The following is a 25,956-nucleotide window of genomic DNA, read 5'->3' as shown; positions in this document are numbered from 1 at the left end:
CAGGCTCCAGGCGCTGAGCCATCAGCCCAGAGCCTGACGCGGGGCTCGAACTCACGGACCGCGAGATCGTGACCTGGCTGAAGTCGGACGCTTAACCGACTGCGCCACCCAGGCGCCCCGGAAAACGGATTTTTAAAAACATATATCATTTATAATAGTTTTTTTAAAAGAAAGAAAAGAAATACTTAGGTATATGGGGCACCTGGGTGGCTCAGTCGGTTAAGCGTCTGACTTCGGCTCAGGTCATGATCCCACGGCTTGTGAGTTTGAGCCCCGTGTCGGGCTCTGTGCTGACAGCTCAGAGCCTGGAACCTGGTTCGGATTCTGTGTCCCCCTCTCTCTGCCCCTCCCCCGCTCATGCTCTGTCTCTCTTTCTCTCCCAAAAATAAACATTAAAAAAAAAAAGTTAAAAAAAATAGGTATAAACTTAACACTGTTTTCTAAAGACTTCAAAATGCCAATGAAAGAAATAAAAGGGCTAATTAAATGGAGAGACATACCAGTTCATACACTGTGACAGTCAACATAGTTAAGATATCAATCCTACACAAATTGCAATATAGATTTAATATCATTCCAATAAAAATCCCAGAACGATGGGAATGCAAGCTAGTGCAGCCACTCTGGAAAACAGTATGGAGGTTCCTCAAAAAACTAAAAAGAGAACTACCCACAACCCAGCAATTTTGCACTACTAGGCATTTATCCAAGCGATACAGGTGTGCTGTTTCGAAGGGACACATGCACCCCCATGTTCATAGCAGCACTATCAGCAATAGCCAAAGTATGGAAAGAGCCCAAATGTCCATCGATGGATGAATGGATAAAGAGGTGGTATATATATACAATGGAGTATTACTCGGCAATCAAAAAGAATGAAATCTTGCCATTTGCAACTACATGGATGGAACTGCAGGGTATTATGCTAAGTGAAATTAGTCTGTCAGAGAAAGACAAAAATCATATGACTTCACTCACATGAGGACTTTAAGAGAGAAAACAGAGGCACATAAGGGAAGGGAAACAAAAATAATATAAAAACAGGGAGGGGGACAAAACAGAAGAGACTCATAAATATGGAGAACAAACTGAGGGTTACTGGAGGGGTTGTGGGAGGGGAGATGGGCTAAATGGGTCAGGGGCACTAAGGCATCTACTCCTGAAATCATTGTTGCACTATATGCTAACTAATTTGGATATAAATTTAAAGAATAAAAAATAAAATTTAAAAAAATCCCAGAAGGAAAATTTTGAGAATATAAACAATCTGATACCAAAATGTGTATGGAAAGGCAAAGCAACTAGTCAAAACAATTTTGAAAATGAAGAATGAAGTTGGAAATACTGTGATACCTAATTTTCAGATTTATCAAGTTATAATAATCAAGACAACATGATATTGATAAAGGATCAGACAGATTAAGAGAACAGAATAGTGAGTCCAGAAATAGACCCACACAAATGTGAGTCTTAATTTTTGACAAAGACCATGTGGCCAATTAATTTTTGGCAAAGACACAAAGGAAAATCAATGGAGAAAGGATAGTCTTTTCAACAAATGCTCTTGAAAATTTCTTACGAACGACGCCAAAAACATGATCCTAAGAGAAAGGAGTAATAAATTGTATTTCACCCAAATTAAGACCTTTGCTCCATAACAGTCACTGTTAAAAAATGAAAGACATTGCAGCGCCTGGGTGGCTCAGTCAGTGAAGCATCTGACGCTCGATTTCGGCTCAGGTCATAATCTTATGGTTTGTGAGACTGAGCCCTGCGCTGGGCTCTGCACTGAGAGCATGAAGTCTGCTTGGGATTCTCTCTCTCCCTTTGCCCTTTGCCCCTCTCCCCTGCTTGTGCTCTCTCTCCTCTCTCAAACCAAACTTAAAAAAAAAAAAAGACAAGCTACAGTGTGACAGAAAATATCTTTAATAACATATCTAATAAAGGCATTATATCTAGACTACCTAAAGTACTCTCAAAACTCAGTATTAAAAAGAGAAACAGCTCAATAAAAACTGTCCAGGGGCACCTGGGTGACTTAGACAGTTAAGCAGGTGACTCTTGATTTCGGTTCAGGTCACAATCTCAGTTTGTGAGTTCAAGCTTGGCATTGGGCTCTGTGCTGACAGTGTGGCCCCCTGCTTGGGATTCTCTCTTTCTTGTTCTCTCTCTCTGCCCTTCCTGCTTGCTCTCTCTCTCTCTCAAAAACAAGTAAACAAAAAACTCCAAAAACACAAAAACAAAAACCACCCACACACAAAACTGGCCAGAAGAGTTGAATAGATCTTTATCAAAGGGGAGTATATGGAAGAAAAATATGTTTATTGATTTTTTTTTTAAATTTAACAGCCATTCTTTCTTTTTCTTTTTTTTTTAATTTTTTTTTATGTTTATTTATTTTTGAGACACAGAGAGAGCAGGAACGGGGGAGGGTCAGAGAGAGAGGGAGACACAGAATCTGAAACAGGCTCTAGGCTCTGAGCGGTCAGCACAGAGCCCGATGCAGGGCTCGAACGCACGGACTGCGAGATCATGACCTGAGCCGAAGTCGGACGCCCAACCGACTGAGCCACCCAGGCGCCCCTGTTTATTGATTTTTAAAATGATACAAAGGTGACTGAATGGGGGAAAGGATAATCTTTTCAACAAATGGTATTAAAATAACTGGGAACGAACCTTTACCTAAACCTTATATCTTAAATAAAAATCAACCCCAAATTGATCATAGATCTAGATGTAAAATGTAAAACTATAAAAGTTTTAGAAGAAAACACAGAAGAAAGTCTTTGCAATCTGAGGTGAGGCAAAGAGATGAGACACAACACAAAAAACATGACATGTGATGAATAACTGATAAACTGAACTTGATCAAAATTATGAATCATTACTCTGCAAAACAGATGAAGAGAATAACAAGACAAGCTACAGTGGGAGAAAGTATTTACAAATCACATATTCAACAAAGAACTTCTATAGAGAATATATAAAGAACTCTCGAAATTGCACAGTAAGAAAACAACCCAATCACAAAATGGGCAAAAGACTTGAACAGAACCTTTACCAGGAAGGATATACAGATGGCAGATATGTACATGAAAAATAGTTGAGCACTAGTAGCCATTAGGGAAATACAAATTAAACCTATGACAACATGCTACTACATACCTACTAGAATGTCTAATATAAAAAATAGTGACAGCATATCCATGTTCACGGGGGCACCTTTTATAACAACCAAGAGGTTGAAGCAGCCCAAATGTCCCCTGACAGATGAATGGGTGAACAACATGTGGTAGATACATACAATAAAATATGGTGCGGTCGTAAAAACAAAGGAAATGCCGACGCACGTTTCAACACGAATGAAGCTTGCAGACATTTTATGCTGCGTGAAATAAACCAGTCATAATAGGATACCTACTGTATGATTCCATTTATATGAAATATACTGCAGTAGTCAAATTCATACAGGTAGAAAGTAGAATGGGGATTACCAGGAGATATGGTGAGTTGTTCAATAGGTATAGAGTCTCAGTTCTGTAAGGTGAAAAAGTTCTAGAGATGTATTTTGTAACAGTGTAAAAATACTTTACATTTCTGAAGGGTTCATTTAAAAAGGTTTAGATAGGGGCGCCTGGGTGGCTCAGTCAGTTGAGCGTCCGACTTCAGCTCAGGTCACGATCTCACAGTCTGTGAGTTCGAGCCCCGCGTTGAGCTCTGTGCTGACAGCTCAGAGCCTGGAGTCTGCTTCCCGTTCTGTGTCTCCCTCTCTCTCTGCCCCTCCCCTGCTCATGCTCTGTCCCTCTCTGTCTCAAAAATAAATAAACATTTAAAAATTTAAAATAAAATAAAATAAAAAATAAAAAGGTTTAGATAGTTTACATTTTAGGATGTCTTTTTACCACAATAAAAAATAATAATGACAATACCAAGTGCTGGCAAGGAAAGGGAACAATGGAACTTTCTAACATTGCTGGTAGGAATGCAAAAGTCCGGAAAATAGTCTGTGGCAGTCATTTATCAAGTCAAACATGCACTTAATGTATGGCTCAAAAATCTCACTCCTACCTATTTTCCCTAGCGAAATGAAAACTTCTGTTCACATACAAGAAAACCTTTACATGAATGTTTATAGCAGCTCCATTCATAACCACCCCGACCTGGAAACAATCTATGTCCTTTGACAGGTGAATGGATAAAGAAGCAGGGTGATTCTTCTCAGAGCAGAGAAGACTACCCAAAAATCGTAAGGAATGACTCATACATGCAGCAACCCAGATGAATTCAAAGCCTAAATGGTGAGTGAAGGAAGCCAGGCTCAAAACATTTCACGCGAATGATTTCAATTTTTGTGACACTCTTGAAACGACAAAATGATAGTGGAGAACAGAGCGGTGGTTGCCAGAAGTTAGGAGTTGGGGAGGTGATAGTGAGGGGGTAGGGTGTGATTATAAAAGGACAGCGCAGCAGGACTGAGGAGAGATAAAACTGTGACAGAACTAATAATGGTGGCAGTTACACAACACAAACATATAAGGAAAGTCACAGAACTACACACACACATACCCCAAAGAAAAAGTATTAGAGTAGTGAATGACCAAGACGATGACCTCTTTTGAGAAAGTCGTGACCACGAAGGCAGTAATAATGAACTAGTTAGTAGTTCCTTTGTATCTATGCTTCCAGCCTTAGCCAGTCACAACTACTTCTGAGAAAATCTCAGCAGTCCAGCGTCAGACTTGTCAGGAAAGACAGCCGTATTTTTCTGTGGACCATAGGCTCATTGGCCCATGGCTACAGTAAAAACGAGACGCAAGGCAGAGAAAAGTTTTGGAAAAATCAACACCCTATTTGCGTTTTCTGAAAGGCCTAAGGTTTGACACAGCAAGCACAAGCCAGTGCTCAGTGAAAAGCTTCATCCCTAGAGCCCCAGTTTGCTGGGGGTAGTTTACAGGAAATGATTCCAAAAGGGGTGTCAATAAAAGACCACAGGTAAACTTGAGGCTGTGAGGTCTGGGGGCTCCTGGGTGGCTCAGTGGGTTAAGCGTCCTACCTCGGCTCAGCTCATAATCTTGTGTTTCGTGAGTTCGAATCCCACATCGGGCTCTGTGCTGACAGCTCAGAGCCTGGAGGCTGCTTCAGGTTCTGTGTCTCCCCCTCTCTCTGCCATTCCCCACTCCCTCTGTCTCTTTCTCAAACATAAATAAACATTAAAAAAATCTAAATTAGAGGCTATGAGGTCTGGAGTGTGCAAAGACCATTCCAGTGATCTCTGGGCTGTGACCTCTGCTTTTCTTCCTCAGAGAGGAGCCACCAATAGGCAAGCTATAAATATAAACTAGTTTTCCCCTTAAAAAGCAAAGGTGAAAGGAGTTGGGAAACATCTCTCTTTGCTCTGATCTGGAAAAGGTAAAAGACACCTTTTACTTTATGTTATGGAAACATAGTACGGTTAAGGCAGTTACAAAGAGAAATGTCTTGAGAAAGAAAAGAGGAATCAAAATGACAGTTAAGAGGTTGCCAGGAGAAAAACAGGTAACACAAGGAGAAGGAAACGGATGCTGTGCTTGATGTGGATCTGGAAACAGGCAGACAGACGGCTGAGAGGAGCGGTACGCCCGAGACACTGACGGACAATGTTCTCGAGCCTTGAAACTTTCCCCCTTTGTTAACAACTGTACCCCTGGAGCATAGAACGACATGTAGGCTCATGGTAGGAGGCTGGCGAATATTCGCTGTGCGAATGAACAGCAAGTGAGTGTCAGCAGGAAGTCAAACAGTGGTCCCTGAGGAGCGCTTACTGATGTGTGTGCTCAAGGTGACGCCTCACATGGAGACCTGGGTATGGTCAGAAGGAACACTGTCTTCCCCTGTGTGTTTCTCAGGACACACAGAAGGACATGCCAAGACTCCTACTCTCCTGATTTTTAGCAATAGGAATAATTGTCTTCCCCAGAAAAAATCAGACAGCCCATCTAGTAAGAAGTCCTGAGCAGGAAACAGAAAGATGCAGAAGGCTGGGCTGTGGTTTTCTTCTCTTCTGGCTGAAGGTCATGGTATACAGAGAGTGGACAACAAAAGTGAGTAGCTGCTTGAACTGATGGTCTCAAATCAAGGTCTGATTTTCTGGACCATACATTTGTACAGAAATGCTAGGCCTGACAACTTATGGGGTCCCTTCCGTGGAAAAAGAAGTAACATGCGGGGCAGAGACTGACTGGTCTGGCCTAGTGAAGAGAACCTTAAAGCTGAATTAGAGAGGGAGGAAGGCACTTGGATAATGGTACAAAATCAGGTCCTGTGGAAGACAGCAGCTAGGACAGAAGACACAGCAGCAAAGACTTCCAGTGCTTTCAGAATAAACAGCATCCCAGAAGTGTGAGCATGATATGAACAGGTGCAGAGGCAGAAGAGAATACATCGAGGAGAACCAAGGTGTCCACACAGTAAAGTAATTCTTTGAGATGTGGTGGGACAGGGTTTGTGATAACTGGAAAGAGACCAATCTGACCCAAAGGGGAGGTCTAATGTAGGAGGGAGCTCACCCAGCTGGACATTGTCAAGAAAACACACAGAATGGAGGGAGACATATGTTGGAGAATATGCAGAAGGGTACACAGAAATGACATAGAGCACATTGTTGTACGTACGTAGGGGGTAAAAATGGATCACCCAGCTTGAAGGATTTGGCTGTTCTTCTATATGTAGAACATTAAGTGAGCAGAAGATATTTAATTCCTACTGATAAATTCTTGTCATTTTAATAACAAGATGAATTCCTACTCTGGATGCAATTCTAAATATAAAAAAATGTGGCTGACGAAGTACAATGATAAGAATTTGGGGGAAGTCCCCATGTTATCTTGGCATTAAAATAGCCAAGAAAGGACGGCGCCTGGGTGGCTCAGTCGGTTGAGTGTCCGACATTGACTCAGGTCATAATCTCACACTCACGGGTTTGAGCCCTGCGTCGGGCTCTGGGCTGACAGCTCAGAGCCTGGAAGCTTGCTTTGGATTCTGTGTCTCCCTCTCTCCCTGCCCGCCCCCCCCTGCCCTCGCACTCTCTCGCACTCTCTCTCTCTCTCTCTCTCAAAATAAATAATAAAAAAATAAAAATAAATAGCCAGGAAAGGGAACATGAAGTCTAGCTACACTGTGGGCTATGTGAGAGGAAGGACCTTGTCAGGCTTGCTCATCAAGTGTCCTCAGAACATGCTGCCTTGGGCCAGGTACTCAATAAAAACGTACTGAATAACCTGGACAATTTAGTATGGCCCCATGCTGAGAAACTCTGAATTGAGAATACACCGACGGGATGAAAGAACTTTAAGAAAAGAAGGAAGGACCATTATGTAACACTGTGATCAGGAGATCTGTATAAATACATATACTAGTGCCAGGGGGTAGCTGGAAACATTGGAGAGAATTTCTTTCAAGTCGACGTAAAAGAAAAGTTCCTCAATAATTAGAGTGAGGAATTAGGAGCTCAGAAGCTGAATGAACCCCTTCATCTTGTCAGGTTTGCCGAGGACAGTGGGCATTCCTGCCTTGGAGACAGATCCAGATGACTGGGAAGGCACTCTACAGCCCTAACATTCTTAATTTAAGAGTAAAATTCAGATGATATTTTCCTATAGTTTCAAGAAGTAGTGTTTGGCTGTATGTGAACAAATCCTAATTGTAGCCAGTTTCAGGCATATTGTGGATCAAACTGAATTTTGTAAATTAATTTGGAAACATACTTGCCATCCCAAGTAATTTAGCAAAGCAGTATTGCAGACAGCATTAGCATGTAAGCAAAGGATCATTTACCCGAGGAGATCATACATGAATTCTTTCAATTTATAAAGGCATTCTCTGAAGAACTTGATATCTAGACCCACCAAAAAAAACCAAAAACCAAAAAACAAAAACAAAAAAAACACCAACATATGAAGGTTCTAAACTTGGACTCCATGAAGCTGTATTTCTGATACTCTGTCAAAATCTGGCTCTTAAATTCTAACTTAAGAAAGAAAGCTGTAGGGGTGCCTGGATGGCTCAGTCGGTTGAGCGTCTTACTCTTGATTTCAGCTCAGGTTGTGATCCCAGGGTTGTGGTACTGAGCCCCACAAGGGGCTCTGTGTTGAAGGTGGGGCAACTTAAGATTCTCTCTCTCTCTCTCTCTCTCTCTCTCTCTCTCTCTCTCTTTCTCTCTCTCTCTGTCTCTCCCCTGCTGTCCCTCTCCCCTACTCACATGCACATTCTCTCTCTAAAATTAAAAAATGAATTAAAGAAAACAGAAAGGAAGCTGTAACAAAACGTTTATATTACAAAGTTAAATTCCTTTCCTGGATTCTTGCTTCTCTTCTAGAATTGTATCGCGTGAAATTACATGGTTTGTCAGGAGCCATGGTGTCAGCAACAGATATCAAGATTAACAACCAAGAAGTTCATGAATGTGAGGTATTTTAATTGTTAAATGACTGGATAAAGTTTATAATGGACTACATTCAGTAGGTTGACACCACTGTTAGAAGGAAATACATGCTCTCACTCCTGTGATTTCTTACTTCATAGGATTTCCCTGAGTGCGTTTCTTCCCCTCCCTTGTGTCTTTGTTCAAGTGTCGCTTTCCTAGTAAAGTTTCTCCGGCCACGGGCATCTTAAACTGAAACTTACCTCCCACATTCCCTATTCCTTGCTTTATGTTATTCCTTCGCACTTTTTAATATACTAACTTTGGGGGTTTACTTTCTGCCTCTTACCACTACTAGAATATAAGCTCCATAGGGGAAGGCAGCATTGTCTCCTTTGTTCCTTGCTGTACCACTGTCTATAACAGTGCCTGACACAGAGTAGATGTGGATGCTGAGCAAACATCTGTTGAGAAGACAAACGAGTGGAGGGCTCGGCAGACCTGGTCGGGCTGTGTCGTTTTTGGCTTCCTTCTGTATACAACTTCTTTCTGTAACTTCCTGTGGGGAGATTCTCTTCCCTTCCTCCAATATGGTGCTAAGGTAAATGATACACAAAAGTCCTTCCATCTTTTAGATGGAAGAAGAACAAGACAGATGGTAGAACAAGACAGATAAGATCAACATGCTGTCATTTATCAATGCAATCAGACCGGTCCTTAACAAATATCGTCCTAGGAAAACCTTCTACTTTTGCCCTACTTTCTAGATAGAGAAAATAATCCCAAACAGAGACATTATGCCGCTATGGTTACAGAGAACATTATCTTTAATAGGACCAAACATAAATTTTGGCCCTTGTCAACCATTTTTCTGTGCCTACACTGCTGAAATTAGGCAGGTAAGTGGAACCTAAATTCTTCTTCTGACCAAATCCTTCTCACAGCAAAAACTCTAGTATATGAAGCAAACCCACAAAGTAGGATCACCTTTCAGTGCTCAGTCCTCACCGATCCGGGTATGAAGTTATCTTCTAGAGATACAACATAGTGCGATGGTCAAAGGTACTGGCTGTGGCACAATATTGCCTGGGTTCAGACACCACCTTTGCCTCCGTCCGGGTGTGCCTCCTCGGGTAAGTCATCTGAATTTTCTGGCCTCAGTGTCCTCATCAGTAAAACTGGGACAACAGTAGCAGTGACACTTCATAAACTTAGATGATTAAATGAGTTAACGTGAAGAAAGTTCTTGGAGCAGAACAGAACCTGGCATGGTGATATTATTAATAGGGAATGCAGAGTATCAGTAAATTAAAGCTTCCACCAGATGCCTCTCTACAAACCACTCTCCATTCTCAGAATGCTGATAACTTGCAACAATGTTATCTAAAAATCTAGACAGGCATTCCTTCTGCATTACTAACAACACAACTCTGGAAGCCATGGTTATGATGAAGATAAATTTCTTTATTTAGGAGTATAACTTACTTTTAAAATAAGGGCAAAAGAGAGGAAAGAGAAATTTTCCTTCATTATTTTATTGACTTCTTGAAAGTTGTACATGGTGCTAATTGAGAGTACATGCTTTTGGTTAGTATTTTATTTACTGTCTTTCTCTTTTCATTATGATTTTTCAGTCTTCAATTTCTTTTACAAAGTCCTAAGCATCCAGTGCTGTATTTTTATAGTGGATATTCAATAAATAAGCAATTCAAGGCACACTCAAGAGTACATACTAAGTATAAACTATTATATAAAGCACCCGAAGTGAGGCAAAAATGAGGGAGCAAGTCTCTGCCCTTAAATATTTTACATAGCAAATTAAGAGCAGACACATAAATTAGAGAAGTCAAACTATACATATTTTGAAAGAATCACAAGAAAAGGAGGGAAGGTTCGTATTCAGCTGATACAAAATCAAGGTGAAGAATGTGTTTAAGAGGGGCACAGTGGCTCAGTCGGTGAGTGTCCTACTTCAGCTCAGGTCATGATCTCCCGGTTCGCGGGTTTGAGTTTCACATCAGGCTCACTGCTGTCAGCAACAGAACCCACTTTGGATCCTCTCTCCCCTTGTCTCTGCCCCACTTGCACACTCTCTCTCTCAAAAATAAATAAATGTTACCCAAAAAAGAGTATCTTTAAGAAAGAAGAGATGTGTCATGACCCTTGCATGACATAGTATTTCCCCCAGGTGTAGCTGTGGGAGGAAGAAAGGCCTGGAGACAAGAAAGCTTAGGGGCACGTTCAGTAAGTGACCCTGCATGACTGAAAGCCAATATAAGTGACTATTTGAGAAAAATCAGGGGAAATGTCAGTTTGGGTTACGCTGAGGACAGCTGAAGAGTCTGGAATTCACTTAGGAAACAATATGGGGTCAGTCATACTTTTGAGCAAGAAGCAATGGGACCCAAGTTCCACCTGAGGAAAATTCCTTCATGGTGGAATCCAAGATGAGCTAGAGGAGAGAGGGCGAAGGTGGACAGTTTGCCTACCTATTTCCCCGAATCCACAAGAAGCCTCGCTCTTTCTGGCCACCTCGCTCTTGAGCTGTGCCTTTCCAGCAACAGGAGCTCCTGCACCTGAGGTTTGGGGTCTGAGGGGACCCCTCCCCAAAACCCATACACTGCTTTCCACTCTATACACTGAGTTTACGTCCTCAGTCCTTTGGTAACTTCCTGTCCTAGTTACCAGCTCTATTTCCTGGTTCCTGGAAAAATAAGAATGGGAGTTCTGTGAGTTTTTCTATTTGCATAGCCGGCACCATCTTCCCATGAATATTACCACCTAGTAAAGAACACCCTGGCTACTAAAGCCTGCCCAGATCCCCACTCTCACTCTCCAGGATGCTCTGTTATTCTACTTTATTGGGTGGAACACATGACATTTTGGTCTGAAATACCCACTGTTCTATTTGCCTGACCTGAGGCTTGGGAAGTTATCATTGTGGTTACTCTGGGATTCCTGGCAGCTCCTGGCATCCTGAACTTTCTCTGTCAGCCTCACCAGCTGGGTCAGGTCCCCCTGTGGGCAGTTTTACTGCCAGAACCTCACCTCTCCCTACCTTCTCTAGCATTCTGTAGGTTTCTACAGCTAGTACAGCTAATACCTAAATACAGCAAAGAGGCTACCTGCCATAATAGAGTGATAAGGATCAGACAATGGGGACTGAGAAGAAAGGCTAATGGTAGAGACCTTGCACTAGGAGAAAACACATGAAAGGTTTTGGAACCCTTGGAACGTAGAAGATGGTAAGAGGCAAGGAAAAGTCAAAGGACTCCATGGTTCAAAGTCAGGATGCCAAAGAAAGCCATGTCTGCAACAGCATGGATAGCTGGGATTGGCAAGGATCTGTTTTGCATGGGAATGTATTTTGTACGTAGTACTTTCCCACTGCCTCTTCCCTCACTCTGTGTTCATTCATAGCAGCTATCAGCACGTTACCTCTTTAGAATGAAAGCTCCAGGAGCGGCAGGAACCTTGCTTACTCACTCAGTGAAGAATACCCAGCTCCAGAACAGTGCCTGGCATGCATCACATTTTCAGTGATATATGTAGAACTTATGAATGGATCTGGGGTTAACATGCACTCCTCAGGCATTGCTACCCATCAAGTGCTTGGGTAGATGTGGCTAGGTCTTGGGTGGAGGCTTGGTTTGGAAGATATGAGAAGAGATGAGAAAAGCACATTCAAAGAAAGAGACGGGTTAAGACACATTGCAAATTCCTTAAAAGGTTTAGGGGATATGAGAAGGGGGGGGGGAAGAGAAAAGAAGAGAGAGAAAGGAAAGTCAAAGACAACCAAGATAATGACATCTTTTGTAAATCAAGGAAGGACTAACCAGTGATGGCTAATGTTGCAGAGTTTGGAATGGGTGGCAATGAAAGAATGACACTGAATTTCCTGGTTGGGAGGCTTGGAATGTCATCAGAGGAGCACTGGACACAGGGGCAGATGGCAGAGGGAAAGGAATGACCCTGTAGAGAGAACGTGGAAGCAGTGACACAGGCTGTATTTTCAAGATGTTTGGTCTTTTCCTTTTTTTTTTAATTTGAGAGAGAGAGAGAGAGAGAGAGAGAGAATGCAAGCAGGAGAGAGGGGCAACGGAGAGAGAGGAAGAATACTAAGCAGGCTCCATGCTCAGTGTGGAGCCCAGCATGGGGCTCGATCCCATGACCCTGGGATCATGACTTGAACAGAAATGAAGAGTTGGACACTCAACCGACTGAGCCACCCAGGTGCCCCAAGATGTTTCTCTTGATGGTAACAGACTATGCAGAAATTAGAGGAACAACTGTGTTTAAACAGGATTTGTTTGTGTTCTTAGCTTTGGGGAGATGGAAGCATGTTTAAAGATCCAGAGGGAGGAGCCTCAGCCACTACCCACACCCCACCCCCAGAGAAACAGGAAGAAAAAAAAAAAGGAAGAAATTATTGTGTAGGAAAAGAAGTATAAATGACATTTTGAGTTCTAAAGACACAGAAGGGATGTAACTATAAAGACCAGAGAAGGGCCCTCGCACCCAGATGATGAAAAGAGGCCCCAGAGGAAAGTAAATGCCAAGAGGACTGTTTTCCTATCCTAGAAGCTGACGGCCTACGGACCAGCCTAAACAGAGTTGAAGATACAGGTAACTTTCCACTTTAAAATAAGGCCAGAGAACATGAAGTCAGGGCACAGTCCCAAACAGGACGGCCCTCCAAAATATAGCTGACACTCAAGGGCCACCAAAGCAGGCAGAGAACAGGACTCTTCTTCTTCTTTTTTTTTTTAGATTTTTATTTTTAAGTAATCTCTACACCCAACGTGGGGCCCAAACTCACAACGCCAAGATCAAGAGTCTCATGCCCCATGCTCTGAATATTCTTAACTACTTCTTAACTACCACCACCATATGATTACAATGGCATTTATTACAATGGCATTGATAAATCACTGTTGCATCCTATCCGTTACCAACTAAAAATCCTACAACAGAAACCCAGACTAGGAAAAGCAGTATTAATCACTATGTAGTGAAACACAGTAAGATCCACATCCAAGCGACTATAATGCCAGGAGTTTAGGAGAAGGAAAAACAGAGAAGATTTACTTTTCTTGGAAGAAATGCATCTTCTTTCGGATCCCGACATATTGTGGGATGTGCCTACGGTATACTTTATAGTTTGCCAGATAGCACATGGCCTGGGTCATATCCAAACAATGAGAGCTCATTGTTGGGGACAATTTATTAAAGAAGAAAACACCTTTCTCTTGGTTATTTCCAAATGCATCAGTTTTCCTGAGGACGTGACATCTTTCCTCAATGTGAATAAAACATATGTTATACCATTTTGTGCCTCCCTGTATTTTAGCCTTTACTGATACACTTCATAAAGCTCAGCATTAAAATAAGCATATATATAAGGTGATAATAAAATACTTTATAATGGGACACTTCATAACATGAAATACAAGTAAAATATTATTAAGAATATGGGTTTAAAAAGAAAGGACAAAAATAAATGTAGCAGATAAATTCACAAAGATTTGTTAGCATATCTACTTGGCTTGTTTTTATTCTGCTATGTCACAATATTGATGCAAAAAAAAAAAAGAGAGAGAGAAAGACATCTAATAACTTTTTCAGGTTTTTAATGCACTTTGGTAGCTTTAGGAGCTAGGAATATAGTATCCACAAATAACTCCTTGGAGCTACATACACTTCTATAAAATCCTGTGTGAATCTGAAAAGAAAACAGAAGACAAAGATGGGGAGGCTATCCTCAATAAAGATGGGATAACATAAAATAATACTTAATGCTGTTTAAAAGGACTAATCTTAAATATTCAGGGTTACAGACTATCTACTGTTAAAATAATTAAAAAGGGATGACAAAGAAAAGTGAAGGAGAATTTCTTGGTAGCTGCCTTTCTACATTAGGGAGAGAGAAGTTAGCAGCCTAGATTCAAGTAAAGGGCAACCTAGACAAATGAAGACACTTCTTTCCACCTTCCCTTCTCAGTATCTTCTCACTGCTACTCCCTGGAGCCCCACTCCCATCTTGGGTAGCCATGGTCGCCTGAAGAGCCATATTCTCTCAGTGCTTAGGGAAATCCAAGAGGGGGACAATTAAGAAGACCAGTATGGTTCCATTCACAACTGAAGAACAAGGGAGAACAAGATACCCAGCCAGGGGTTAGAAGGAGACAACAGAATCTGGAACTGAAAGCACTTTAGAATTCAACTCCTTCAACTCTGATCTGACTTCCCCAAGGTCACATGGCCCCTAGGGGGCAAGGACAATATCAGAACCCAGGTGTCCTCAGCACAGCACTCTGTCCACTTCCCACTGCCTCCTCATCCCAGAAGTCAATTAGAAACTACAGAAAATTTAATAACCAAGCTAATCTCATTGCCCCCTAAACCAAATCTCTCTTTTTTTCTATCTTTTCATTATAGAAATTTCCAATATCTCCAAGTAGAGAGGTGAGAATAATAAACCCCATGTTACCCATCGCTGAGCTTAAACAATTACCACCTTGTGGTCAGTCTTCTTTCATCTATACTCACCCCACCTCCAGGATTATTTTGACATGAATCCCAGATACAGTATCATTATATCTTTTTAAACATTAAGTGCTCAAAGAAGTTATATGGCTGCAAATGCATCAGAGACAATTTTGTTAGGAATGTCCCAATTCCATACCCTTGTGCTATCTGACGTATTTTCTTTCTTTCTTTTTTTAAAGATTTTAAGTAATCTCTACGCCCAATATGGAACTCAAATGCACAACCCTGACATCAAGAGTTGCATACTCTAACGACTGAGCCAGCCAAGGGCCCCTGAGGTATTTTCTATTTTATTTCATTGCCCTAGAACTAAAGGCCAACTCTCATGTCAGCACAGACCAGTAAGATATGCTCTGTGACCCTGCACATACAATGACAATATTAACCTTGGGGCAATGAGGAATTCTGATGAAGGGACTGTATTAGACAACAAGCACAGAGAAAGTTGAACTTCTATCATGAGATAAATGGCTTTCTACCTTAAAGATAATCCCACTGATACTGGACACCTGTTTAAGTTAGGCTTAATTCTGGCCCGAGATCTAAAGCCCATTTCTTCCATGAGTCCACATGAAGCTTTAACACGAAGGTTAAATAATGTTTAACATGAAAGGTGCTAAATAACGTAATTCTTAAAGTATAACAAACCCACAAAATAATTATAATAAATTTTCACACCAGCAGTGTTATGACTCCCTTAGGAAAGAAACCATTTACTTGTCCTAAAGGCATGATGGAAATTTTAAATTTAACAATAAATACAGCAACCCTTTTCCTTCAAACAGCCATTTAGATTTTGCCCACAGAACAAATACATTCAAAAAAGACATTAAAAAGTTTTTTAAGTTAACAAACAGGATTGTACTGCTGGAACTAAGTAGATAGACAATAGTGCGTGTGTGTGCACACAGATACTTCAGCTACAATGTTGACAAATAACATTTCTGCTTCTAATTTTCTATTTCACCTCTCCCTTCCTCCACACTAGTTTTCTGTATGAATTTACAAGTATATATTTAAGAATAAGAATATATTTGAAAGTCAATGAGTGGAAAAGGAGGCAAATCAGAACTCTTAGGTTGTTTCATCTTTAAATTAACTAATTTCATTTCAAATATGGATTTTCTTTTCTGGGAGAAAAAAGCCTTATACGACACAATTGGTTATCTTTTCAAAGATTTAACAACTCATCTTTTAACAAAGTTATGATATTCATACCTGCTGAGGTTTCTCTGAATTTGTCACTGGTCTTCTTTTTCCTCCATTTCCAAGGCTTAAAGATTTTACCGATGGTGGAGAGTTTCCCCTTTCTCTTGAAGGGAGGTGTTTGGGAGCCTGCTGTTGGGCCATCTGAGTTTGCTATGGAAGCTTTGTCAAGTCCATCAACTGTATAAAGAAAAATAAAGTCAGAGAACAGCTGTAATAAAAAGTTGAAACAACATCATGTGTTTCTTCCTGTACTTTAATAGCAAGCATGGCCACTTTAATTGGAATCTCACATAAAGTTTATTTTGCCCCACTTCCCAGGGGCAGAACTCCCCTGATATCAGTCAGTAAATCAATCAATCAGAAATTACAGTCCCCTCAGATAATCATTTTGGAGAAATAGAAGAGAAGCAAGAGACTTACATACTAGCTAGGGCCAAATAAAGGCCTGCAAAACACAGCTGATTTCATCTGTAGCAACTACATCGATGTTTTGTGAAGGAACAGAATATTCTAAGTAGTAAAAGCCTAGTTTGCGAGCATAATTCATTCCAGAAAGAAACATGCTTGTAATCCAAAGCACTTGTATATCAAAGCAAATTTCAAGAACCATTGGCTCAGTTGGGATCATGTGACATCCAGTGTCACATTCTACTCGTATTGCGAGACATCGCTCGTTTTTCAAGTTAAAATTTATTAGAAATGTTTCCTTGTCTTGCAGAACATTCGCAGAGCAAGTTACTCGCAATCCAAGGTTTTGTTCTATTCCTGAAATTGGATGTTCCTCCAGAGGTTAGTATGGCAGTCTCAGTAATGAATATTACAGTTATGGTGTAGTTAAAACCACAGTTTCTCCTTCACAAAATAAAACTTAGTGCCAAGAAGCTAAATTCTATTTAAAAAAATTTTTTTTTAACTTTATTCATTTTTGAGAGAGAGAGAGAGAGAGAGAGAGAGAGAGACAGAGCATGAGCAGAGGAGGGGCAGAAAGAGAGAGGGAGACACAGAATCCAAAGCAGGCTCCAGGCTCCCAGCTGTCAGCACAGAGTCCAATGTGGGGCTCAAACTCACAAACTGTGAGATTATGACCTGAACTGAAGTCGGACACTTAACTGACTGAGCCACCCAGGTGCCCCTAAATTCTAATTTTTATGGTGCTAAAATTATATTTTGCTCCTATTGCATAAAAAAAAAAAAAGTTTTCAGCTTCAAATAAACTGGTAATTTTCACTAACAATATGGAAATTGGGGCGCCTGGGTGGCTCAGTCGGTTAAGCGGCCGACTTCGGCTCGGGTCATGATTTCGCGGTCCATGAGTTCAAGCCCCGCGTCGGGCTCTGTGCTGACAGCTCAGAGCCTGGAGCCTGTTTCAGATTCTGTGTCTCCCTCTCTCTGACCCTCCCCCGTTCATGCTCTGTCTCTCTCTGTCTCAAAAATAAACGTTAAAAAAAAATTAAAAAAAAAAAAAAAGAAATGTATGGAAAGGTGGGTATTGTGTGTGGTAGAATGTATCTTTAGTGACTTAATCATTTTATTAATCAGAAAAAAGGCCCAAAACCCTAAGTTGCCTTGCAGGAAGTTCAAAACAGAAGGAAGACAATGATGGCTTATGTTATTCCAACCATTAAATTTTAATGACAAAAAACTGGAAGCAGCCCAGAATGGATAAATTATGGTACTGTTCATGCAATGAAATAACACTCAGCAGTAATAATAATGATAAAAACCCATTGATACATTCATACAAAAAGATGAATGTGTCTCAAAAACATTGTGCTGAGAAAAATGCCAAACATAACAGAATACATACTGTGTGGTTCCATGTATATGAAGTTCTAAAGGAGCCAAAATGAATTTATGACAATAAAAAAAAAAAAAAGGCACACAGCCTGCCTGAGATTCTCTCTCTCCCTCTCTCTCTCCACTCCTTCACTCTCTATGTCTCTCAAAATAAACTTAAAGTTTTTTTGTTTTTTTTTTAAATCACTTGACATACCAGAACAAGAAAAATCTTAAACTGAATGACAAAAGACAATCAACATACACCAACCCCTAAATCCTTATGGGCTTCTTCCAAGAACTGAACGATAAACTCCATTCTTCCCTCCTGCAATATCTATCCTAATTTCAGGCAGAAATGCAAATCCTGCAGTGACTGATTCTTTCATATGTTTCCTGACCCTACTTTACCCTGCTCATACTGGCCAAAGTGCAATAGACAGGAAGAAATATGAAACAGATTGATTTTGAAGCTAAGCCAGAGTGAAAATGTAAAATCCTTCTTTATTTCACTTCCTCAAAGAAGGGGTAAGCCGAGGGAGGAACTGAATGTATGGTGTTTCTTCTTTTTTTGCGATTTTATGCTGAAGGGCTTAGTTTTGAACAATTTAAATGCTGTGAAACATATAAGGGCTGACTATCACAGATATAGGAATGAGAGTCTAAATCTCAAATCTGTCTCTGTGGCTAGAGACACACATCCACTTCCCATTTTCTTTCAAGCCACATATCCAGTTCCCTGACACTCCATAAAAATTCTGCTTTTGATCCAAACCCTTGAAGAATAATCTACTTTTTCTCCTGAAAACAAAAATAAACAAAAGAAAAATTACATAGTTCTCTAGGTGACAGATGGAGAGATTGAGTGAATGAAGAATTAAAGCCTTAATGTTAAATTCATAGCTGCATAAGAAATTAACTGCTGTTATCTTTCTTTATTATGCATTTACAGTTCCAGTCTTTACCTCTACTCTGGAAAGGGCCTGGGCCAGTGCCAATGACCAGAGCAGTGCACACATATGCATATCTTTTTTTCTGACTGAATAAATTCACCTGTAATTTTGTAATTGTTGGGTTAGTAGAGCAAACCATATTTGCAATCAGGAACCATATGTTGGCACAGTTGGCCACACCGCCATTGTACTTCTCTTAAATCATGAATGTGTAGGGGATTTTCACTGCTTTTGAGTAGTATGCACATAACATAAACTCTCCTCTCCTCCCAACACCCAGAATACTGCCGGTTCCATTGAATTTTGCATTTCCATGTAGATGAGAACACATTGCTAGGCAAATCCCAGATGAAAGTCTAAATTTCCTGACTGTTTTAAAGGCTAATTTGGATCAACTTTCACGATAAGAAGAGTATCCTGTTCTTCACCAGAAGTTTCTTTTTCACACTTGAGATCAACATTTTAAAATATTTCAAAATATTTTAGATCGTTAAATATTTTAATATTGTGAAATACAGTCATTAGCTGTTCTAACATAGACATTTTAAATGGCACAGCTAAGTCTATTTTCCTACCGAATGAGCTCACACCTAATAGGACTTCTCCACATTACCAATTGTTGAGAATTCAGAGAATACGAGCAGGTTTTATTTTTCATTTAAACAGAAATTTATCAAATAGGCAGTTAACAGTAATGTACCAATGCTCTGTTCCATGGTTGTAACAAATTTATTCAACTCACACATGAGATGAACAACAGAAGAAATTAAGTAGGGGGGTATGTGAGAACTCTCTCTCACTGCACTATCTTTACAACTTTTCAACAAATTTAAAACTATTTTAAAGTTTTATTTATTTATTTATTTATTTATTTATTTATTTATTTAGAGAGCATGCTTACAGCGGAGGGGCAGAGAGAGGAGGCAGAGAATCCCAAGCAGGCTCCCACTGTCAATGCAAAGCCCAACATGGGGCTCAAACCCATGAACCACGAAATCATGACCTGAGCCGAAATCAAGAGTCAATGCCCAACTGACTGCGTCACCCAGGTGCCCCTAAAACTATTTTAAAATAAAGCATTCATTTTTTTTAACTTAAAAAAAGTTAATTTATTTTTGAGAGAGACAGTGAGTGTGTGCGTGCATGCATGCAAGTAAGAGAGGGGCAAAGACAGAGAGATGGAGACAGAATTCAAACAGCCGCTAGGCTCTGATCTGTAAGCCTAGAGCTCGACATGGGGCTTTAACTCACGAGCCATGATATCATGACTTGAGCCGAAGTTAGATGCTTAACCGACTGAGCTACCCAGGCACCCCTATTTTTAACTTTTTGAGGAATTTCCATACTGTTTCCCAGAGTGGCTGCACCAGTTTGCATTCCCACAGGCAGTGTAAGAGGGTTCCCCTTTCTCTGCATCCTTGCCAACATCTGTTGTTTCTTGAGGTGTTCATTTTAGCCATTCTGACAGGTGTGAGATGGTATCTCATTGTGGTTTTGATTCGTATTTCCCTGATGATAAGTGATGTTGAGCATCTTTTCATGTGTCTGTTAGCCACGTGGATGTCTTCTTTGGAAAAGTGTCTATTTGTGTTTTCTGCCCATTTCTTCATTGGATTATTTGCTTTTTGGGTGTTGAGTCTGATAAGTTCTTTATAGATTTTGGATACTGACCCTTTATCAGATATGTCATTTGCAAGTATCTTCTCCCATTCCGTGGGTTGCCTTTTCACTTTGTTGATTGTTTCCTTCACTGTGCAGAAGGTTTTTATTTTGATGAAGTCCCAGTAGTTCATTTTTGCTTTTGTTTCTCTTGCCTCTGGAGACGTGTTGCGTAAGAAGTGTCTATGGCCAAGGTCAAAGAGGATGCCGCTTGTGTTCTCCTCCAGGATTTTGGTGGTTTCTTGTCTCACATTTAGGTCTTTCATCCATTTTGAATTTACTTTTGTGTATGGTCTAATAAAGTGGTCTAATTTCATTCTTTCACATGTAGCCATCTAGTTTTCCCGACACCATTTGTTGAAGAGACTGTCTTTTTTCCTGCTTTGTTGAAGATTAGTTGACCATATAGTTGTGAGTCCATGTCTGGGTTTTTTATTCTGTTCCACTGATCTGTGTGTGTGTTTTTGTGCCATAAAGCATTCATTTTTATAAATGTGGCATTAGCTAGCATGGAGGTGCATGAGGATGAGGATTTAAGAGCTGCTTAAGGGTGAGGATATCAGCTGTAGGGAGACCTTAGAGGGTACTGCCTTTTACTAACAGTAAAAATTTCTGCACAAAGGAGTTGTGGAAGTTACTATGCTTTAGGATTGCCCATCTTTCTCTTTAAAATCTCTTTTTATCAATATTTTCAATTCCTAGTATTTTATCACTAAGAGGTATTTACAGGTCATTAAATTGCTATTTCAGCACTTTTTAAGCACACAATAGACCCAAATAAGGTAATTGATACTCAACATATTTCAAAAGGGTAGATAATGGGACTTGAAAAATGGTGTCAGAAGTATCCACTCCCACTTACTGCGAGGCCATACAGAGAGAGGAGATCCAAACATACCCCCAATACTCACTCTCTCTCTCTCTTTCTCTCTCTCTCTCTCTCTCTCTCTCTCTCTCTCTCACACACACACACACACACACACACACACACACCATGCTGGGATTAGAATCATGTACTGCTAACATAGAATGACAAATCTGGGAATAAAAAGTTCTTTGTTCTTTATTTTTAAATCATTAAAGCTGAACTGTTTTCAATAATAGAATTTTATTTGGGAATCAAAGTAGATTTAAAGAACTGAAACTTCTTTCATGACAACCGAGGATGTATTTCTTATCCATTTTTTCCCCTGCACTCCTGGGGATGGGACAAGAGCGAACGGCACAACTCAGGAACAGAAATCCCATAGCTCATGCCGGTGTGAAAGGGCTGATGAACAGGTACCCCGCAAGAACCAGCCACTGACCCGCCATGAGTTTCATCCCCTCCTGCAAGCAAGAATTAGTAAGCACTAACTGATAATCAGTAATATTCACTGAGCATTTACTGCGTGCCAGGCACTGTGCTGAGTACTTTACCTGCACCTGCTCATGCTAATTCTCACAAGAGCTCTGAGACAGAGATTATTATTAGTCCCACTTTGGAGATGAGAAAGGTGAGATTCCCAGAGACTAAATATCTAGCTCAGTATTTGGCAGTGTGTGTGTGTATGATAATGAGTAAGTGTCTTCCTCACGTGACACACTTGTGTGGGTGGCGGGGCTTGGATTTTAGGCAGAGACAGCCGCTTCACCACGGCATGGCAAGGCCTGCTTTAACTCGGGGCTATAGAACCCACCATGTAAGGTCCTGGGAGATCACAGTGAGACAGGATTTTCACCCTTATGGAGCCTGCAGGATGGCTGGGGAAGCAGGTGTGATCAGTGCTCAGCTATGCCAGCAGGTGGGGAGGCAGTGTAACAAGGAAGCAGAGTCCAAATGTGGGAGCCCAGAGGGGAGCAGTAAACGCTGACTGAGGTGACGGGGACTGTTTCACAGGGAGTAAGAGATTTGACCAGGGACCAAAAAAGATCAGTAGACATTTTGGTGGAAATCAAGGAGGGAACGGCCTGAAAGTTGACCAAATCAAGGATGGCTGACCTTTTAAAGTAAAGCCAAGAAAAACGTTCTCATTGCCATTCTGCTCTGCTCAGAATAGACCCATGATATGTCTTTATGGGAAAAAAACGAAAGCAAACTTATAAGGTCATGTCTGAACATGTGAAATGGTTAAACGTGAAAATTTTTACAAAGGAACTAGAGAATTAGTGAACTTTCTGTATATCAATGTATATACCATTACTTAAAATCATAGAATAATGCAATTTTAGAGTTAGAAAAGATCTTGATTGGTGTGGGGAAAAAATTGCTTTTCATCGGCTGACAGCTTAAAAAAATAATCAACATTAAGGTAGTGATCATGGCTAAAAATAGTTTTTAAATTATTTAGCCTTCATCTTTTAAAACCCATTTAGAGCAAAAAGAATAGAATGTAAACAAGAAATTATATTTAAAGAAAAAGAATAGAATGTGAAAAATGCTGCTATCAATAGAGGAAAAAGAAGGAATATTAATCCCCCTGGAGGAAGACTGCTCTCATAACTTGACCCTGTATTTGCCAATTTCCAGAAGCTATAATGTTATGTCAAGGGACCTGGAGTAAGATTAGTCATTCAAATTAATACTATGGAGCTCTTTCAAAATAATTTTTAGGTACACATACAGGCAGGAAAAGAATTTGTATAAGCAGTCACCATCCAGATCAAAGTCTAGAATCATTTCCAGACCCAAAAACCTTTCTTGTGCTTCTTGCCAGTCAATACCCATCCTCTCCCATCCCCCAAATAACCCCTGTTTTAACCCCTATTACCACTGATTGGTGTTATCTATTCTTGAACTTCAACTTAGTGGAATTATGCAGCATTACTCTTTCGTGTCTGTCCTTTTTCACTGAACTTTATGTCTGTGACATTCATCTAAATACATGAGCTATCCAAAGCAAAGCTACCTAGCCACAAAATGGAAATGTGCTATCTTAGCAAGACCCAAGACGACAGAGCCCTTGACAACGAAGAGCTTTATGCAAAGCTCTTCTATGTATAAAGGATATCATTACTAATTTCTTTATGTGGAAAACGCAAATAGCACCTCCTTTCCTCTACCAGATCTGCGGGAAAGCTAATCTATCTTTTTGAGATGGACCTGAAACCGCTAAATTGGAAGATCCCCTATGCAAGATTAAAGGTGGAGAAGCAGTGTATTTTCTGGAAATAATGACAGCTTTGTGTTTATTTTTACTCTGCATATTAGGGTATGCAGCAGTTCTGAGCTATGCAATCCACAGAAACACTTGAGTACAACAGTGTTCGTTCTGGGAACTACAGCTGTGTTTAACACAGGAGTTCTACGTTATCCTATCTATATTAAAAACCTATGTGTGAAAAAACTGAGACCTAGGAAGACTATGTGGCTTTCCAAATCATTAACTAATGGCAAAGACATAATCTAGGTCATGTGATTCCTGACCCAGGCCTTTGTCCCCACTCCGTGATCCTGTCCTCCTTGGAATATGACTGGGGAGCCGGAAGCACCTCCTGGTAGCTCTAAAAGGGCATTAAGACTCTTTTTGCAGAACAAAAAGCAAAGACAGTGCAGAATTAGAAAACACAATAAATTTCAGTTAACGTTCTGGGTTTCAACGATCCAACCGCAATGGTTAACTAACTGTAAGTGAAGAAGAGGGTTGGGTCCCAAGCCCTGTGACCTTCGGCAGGCACCCCAGTATTTCATTGCTGAAATCAGGAGACTAAGTTACATGATCTCTAGGCTCCTTTCCAACTTGAAAAACGCTACGATTCTCATACTGATTTGTGCTGAACGTATCGATCTTTCAGGCCACATTAAGACCAGTTCTAAGTGCTTTATGAATATTGCCTCATTAACTGCCAACGCAACCCTGTGAAGCAGGTGCTATTAGCATTCCTTTATAAATAAGGAAGGTAAAGCCCAGAGAGAACCAAGTAATGTGTCCAAGGTCACAAAGCTGGTATTTGGGCTTTAAAGGAAATAGTTTGCCTCCAAGAGTATCCTTTGTACAAAATGGAACAGAGGGACATAGGTGGGAACGGAGAGCTAGTTTAAGAGAAGGCAAGACATAAACCCTAACGAACAATAACTCAGTTCTACCTCTGGCTGCTTCCCTGGACTATTCCAGAGGATGACGGCAGGTACTGTTTTGTCTCTGAAACAATCCCAATGTCTTCCCGGGTAAGTTCATGCTGGTTGCAGACAGAGTGTGCTCTTCACTGATACTAACTATGGTCTTCTGATTGCCCATAATCCTTATTTATCATAGTATTAGTTTTAGGAATTTGATATCATCAGTTTTTTAACTTGTTTTTCTAATGGAGGCAGCCATTATTTTTAAACCCCCACGGGGAAAAGCTACTAAAGACTTCCATCTGTCTGCAAGCACTGACAAAGAATTTCAGAGCTTAAACTTGTGGCCGATAGGCCTGAAGAATGAGTATGTTTGTGCAGCTGTATGACATCCTCATGCTCTGACATGCACAACATCCCCTAGACTTGCTACAGGATATTTAACAGATTAAATAATATCACTTGTATTGGGGCCCTGAAGAAACGTGATTGAGTAGAACAAGGATCACTTTGCAAACGGAAAATCACTTTTATTGTAAAATAAATGCGTTTCAAGTTTCAAATACCACTGGTATCAGAATAAGCAAAGAGTACGATGAACAGATTTGATGGCTCTACTTGGGAACAGCAAGAATGCTGCTGCAGAAGTGAAAAATAAAAAAGGAAGCAATCAACATTCTACCTTCCTTCCCCTACCCTAATCATCTCCTATAACTCCCAAGTCTGAGTGGGGAGCAGGTCATGGCGTGTGGAGATTATACTGTGTTTGTTAAAATGAAGAAAAGGTTGGGGCGCCTGGGTGGCTCAGTCGGTTGGGCGTCCGACTTCAGCTCGGGTCACGATCTCACGGTCCGTGAGTTCGAGCCCCGCGTGGGGCTCTGTGCTGATGGCTCAGAGCCTGGAGCCTGCTTCCGATTCTGTGTCTTCCTCTCTCTCTGCCCCTCCCCCGTTCATGCTGTCTCTCTCTGTCCCAAAAATAAACGTTAAAAAAAAAAATTTAATAAAAAAATAAATAAATAAATAAAATAAAATGAAGAAAAGGTTGACACAGCTCCAGTGGGCAAACCACCAACCAAGAGAATTTCACTTCCTCTATGTTAAAGATAATGACCACTCAGTTTGCTGAGCATAGGCATAAGGATGAAACTTAAGGGGGGGCACCTGGGTGGCTCAGTCGGTTGAGCGTCCGACTTCGGCTCAGGTCCTGATCTCACAGTTTGTGGGTTCGAGCCCCGCATCAGGCTCTGTGCTAACTGCTTGCTCAGAGCCTGGAGCCTGCTTCAGATTCTGTGTCTCCTTCTCTCTCTGCCCCTCCCCCACTCACGCTTTGTCTCACTCTGTTTCTCAAAAACAAATAAATGTAAAAAAAAAAA

The 25,956-nt window shown here is 40.7% G+C and overlaps 1 protein-coding gene across 5 annotated transcripts in view; it reads right to left on the bottom strand.

Annotated features, from left to right (window-relative positions):
* Positions 1–25,956, bottom strand: part of PHACTR2 (phosphatase and actin regulator 2) — a 230,408-nt gene that overhangs the window by 86,421 nt on the left and 118,031 nt on the right. For all 5 annotated transcript variants that reach the window (XM_049653001.1, XM_049653003.1, XM_049653005.1 and 2 more), the window contains exon 2: positions 16,166–16,333. In XM_049653001.1, the coding sequence (XP_049508958.1) occupies positions 16,166–16,333 (168 nt within the window). The remainder of the gene's footprint in view (positions 1–16,165; positions 16,334–25,956) is intronic.

This window comes from Panthera uncia, assembly GCF_023721935.1.
Source record: "Panthera uncia isolate 11264 chromosome B2 unlocalized genomic scaffold, Puncia_PCG_1.0 HiC_scaffold_24, whole genome shotgun sequence".
Classification (NCBI taxonomy): Eukaryota; Metazoa; Chordata; class Mammalia; order Carnivora; family Felidae; genus Panthera; species Panthera uncia.
Note: the sequence above shows the minus strand (reverse complement) of the source record. Positions and strands in the feature narration are given on the sequence as shown.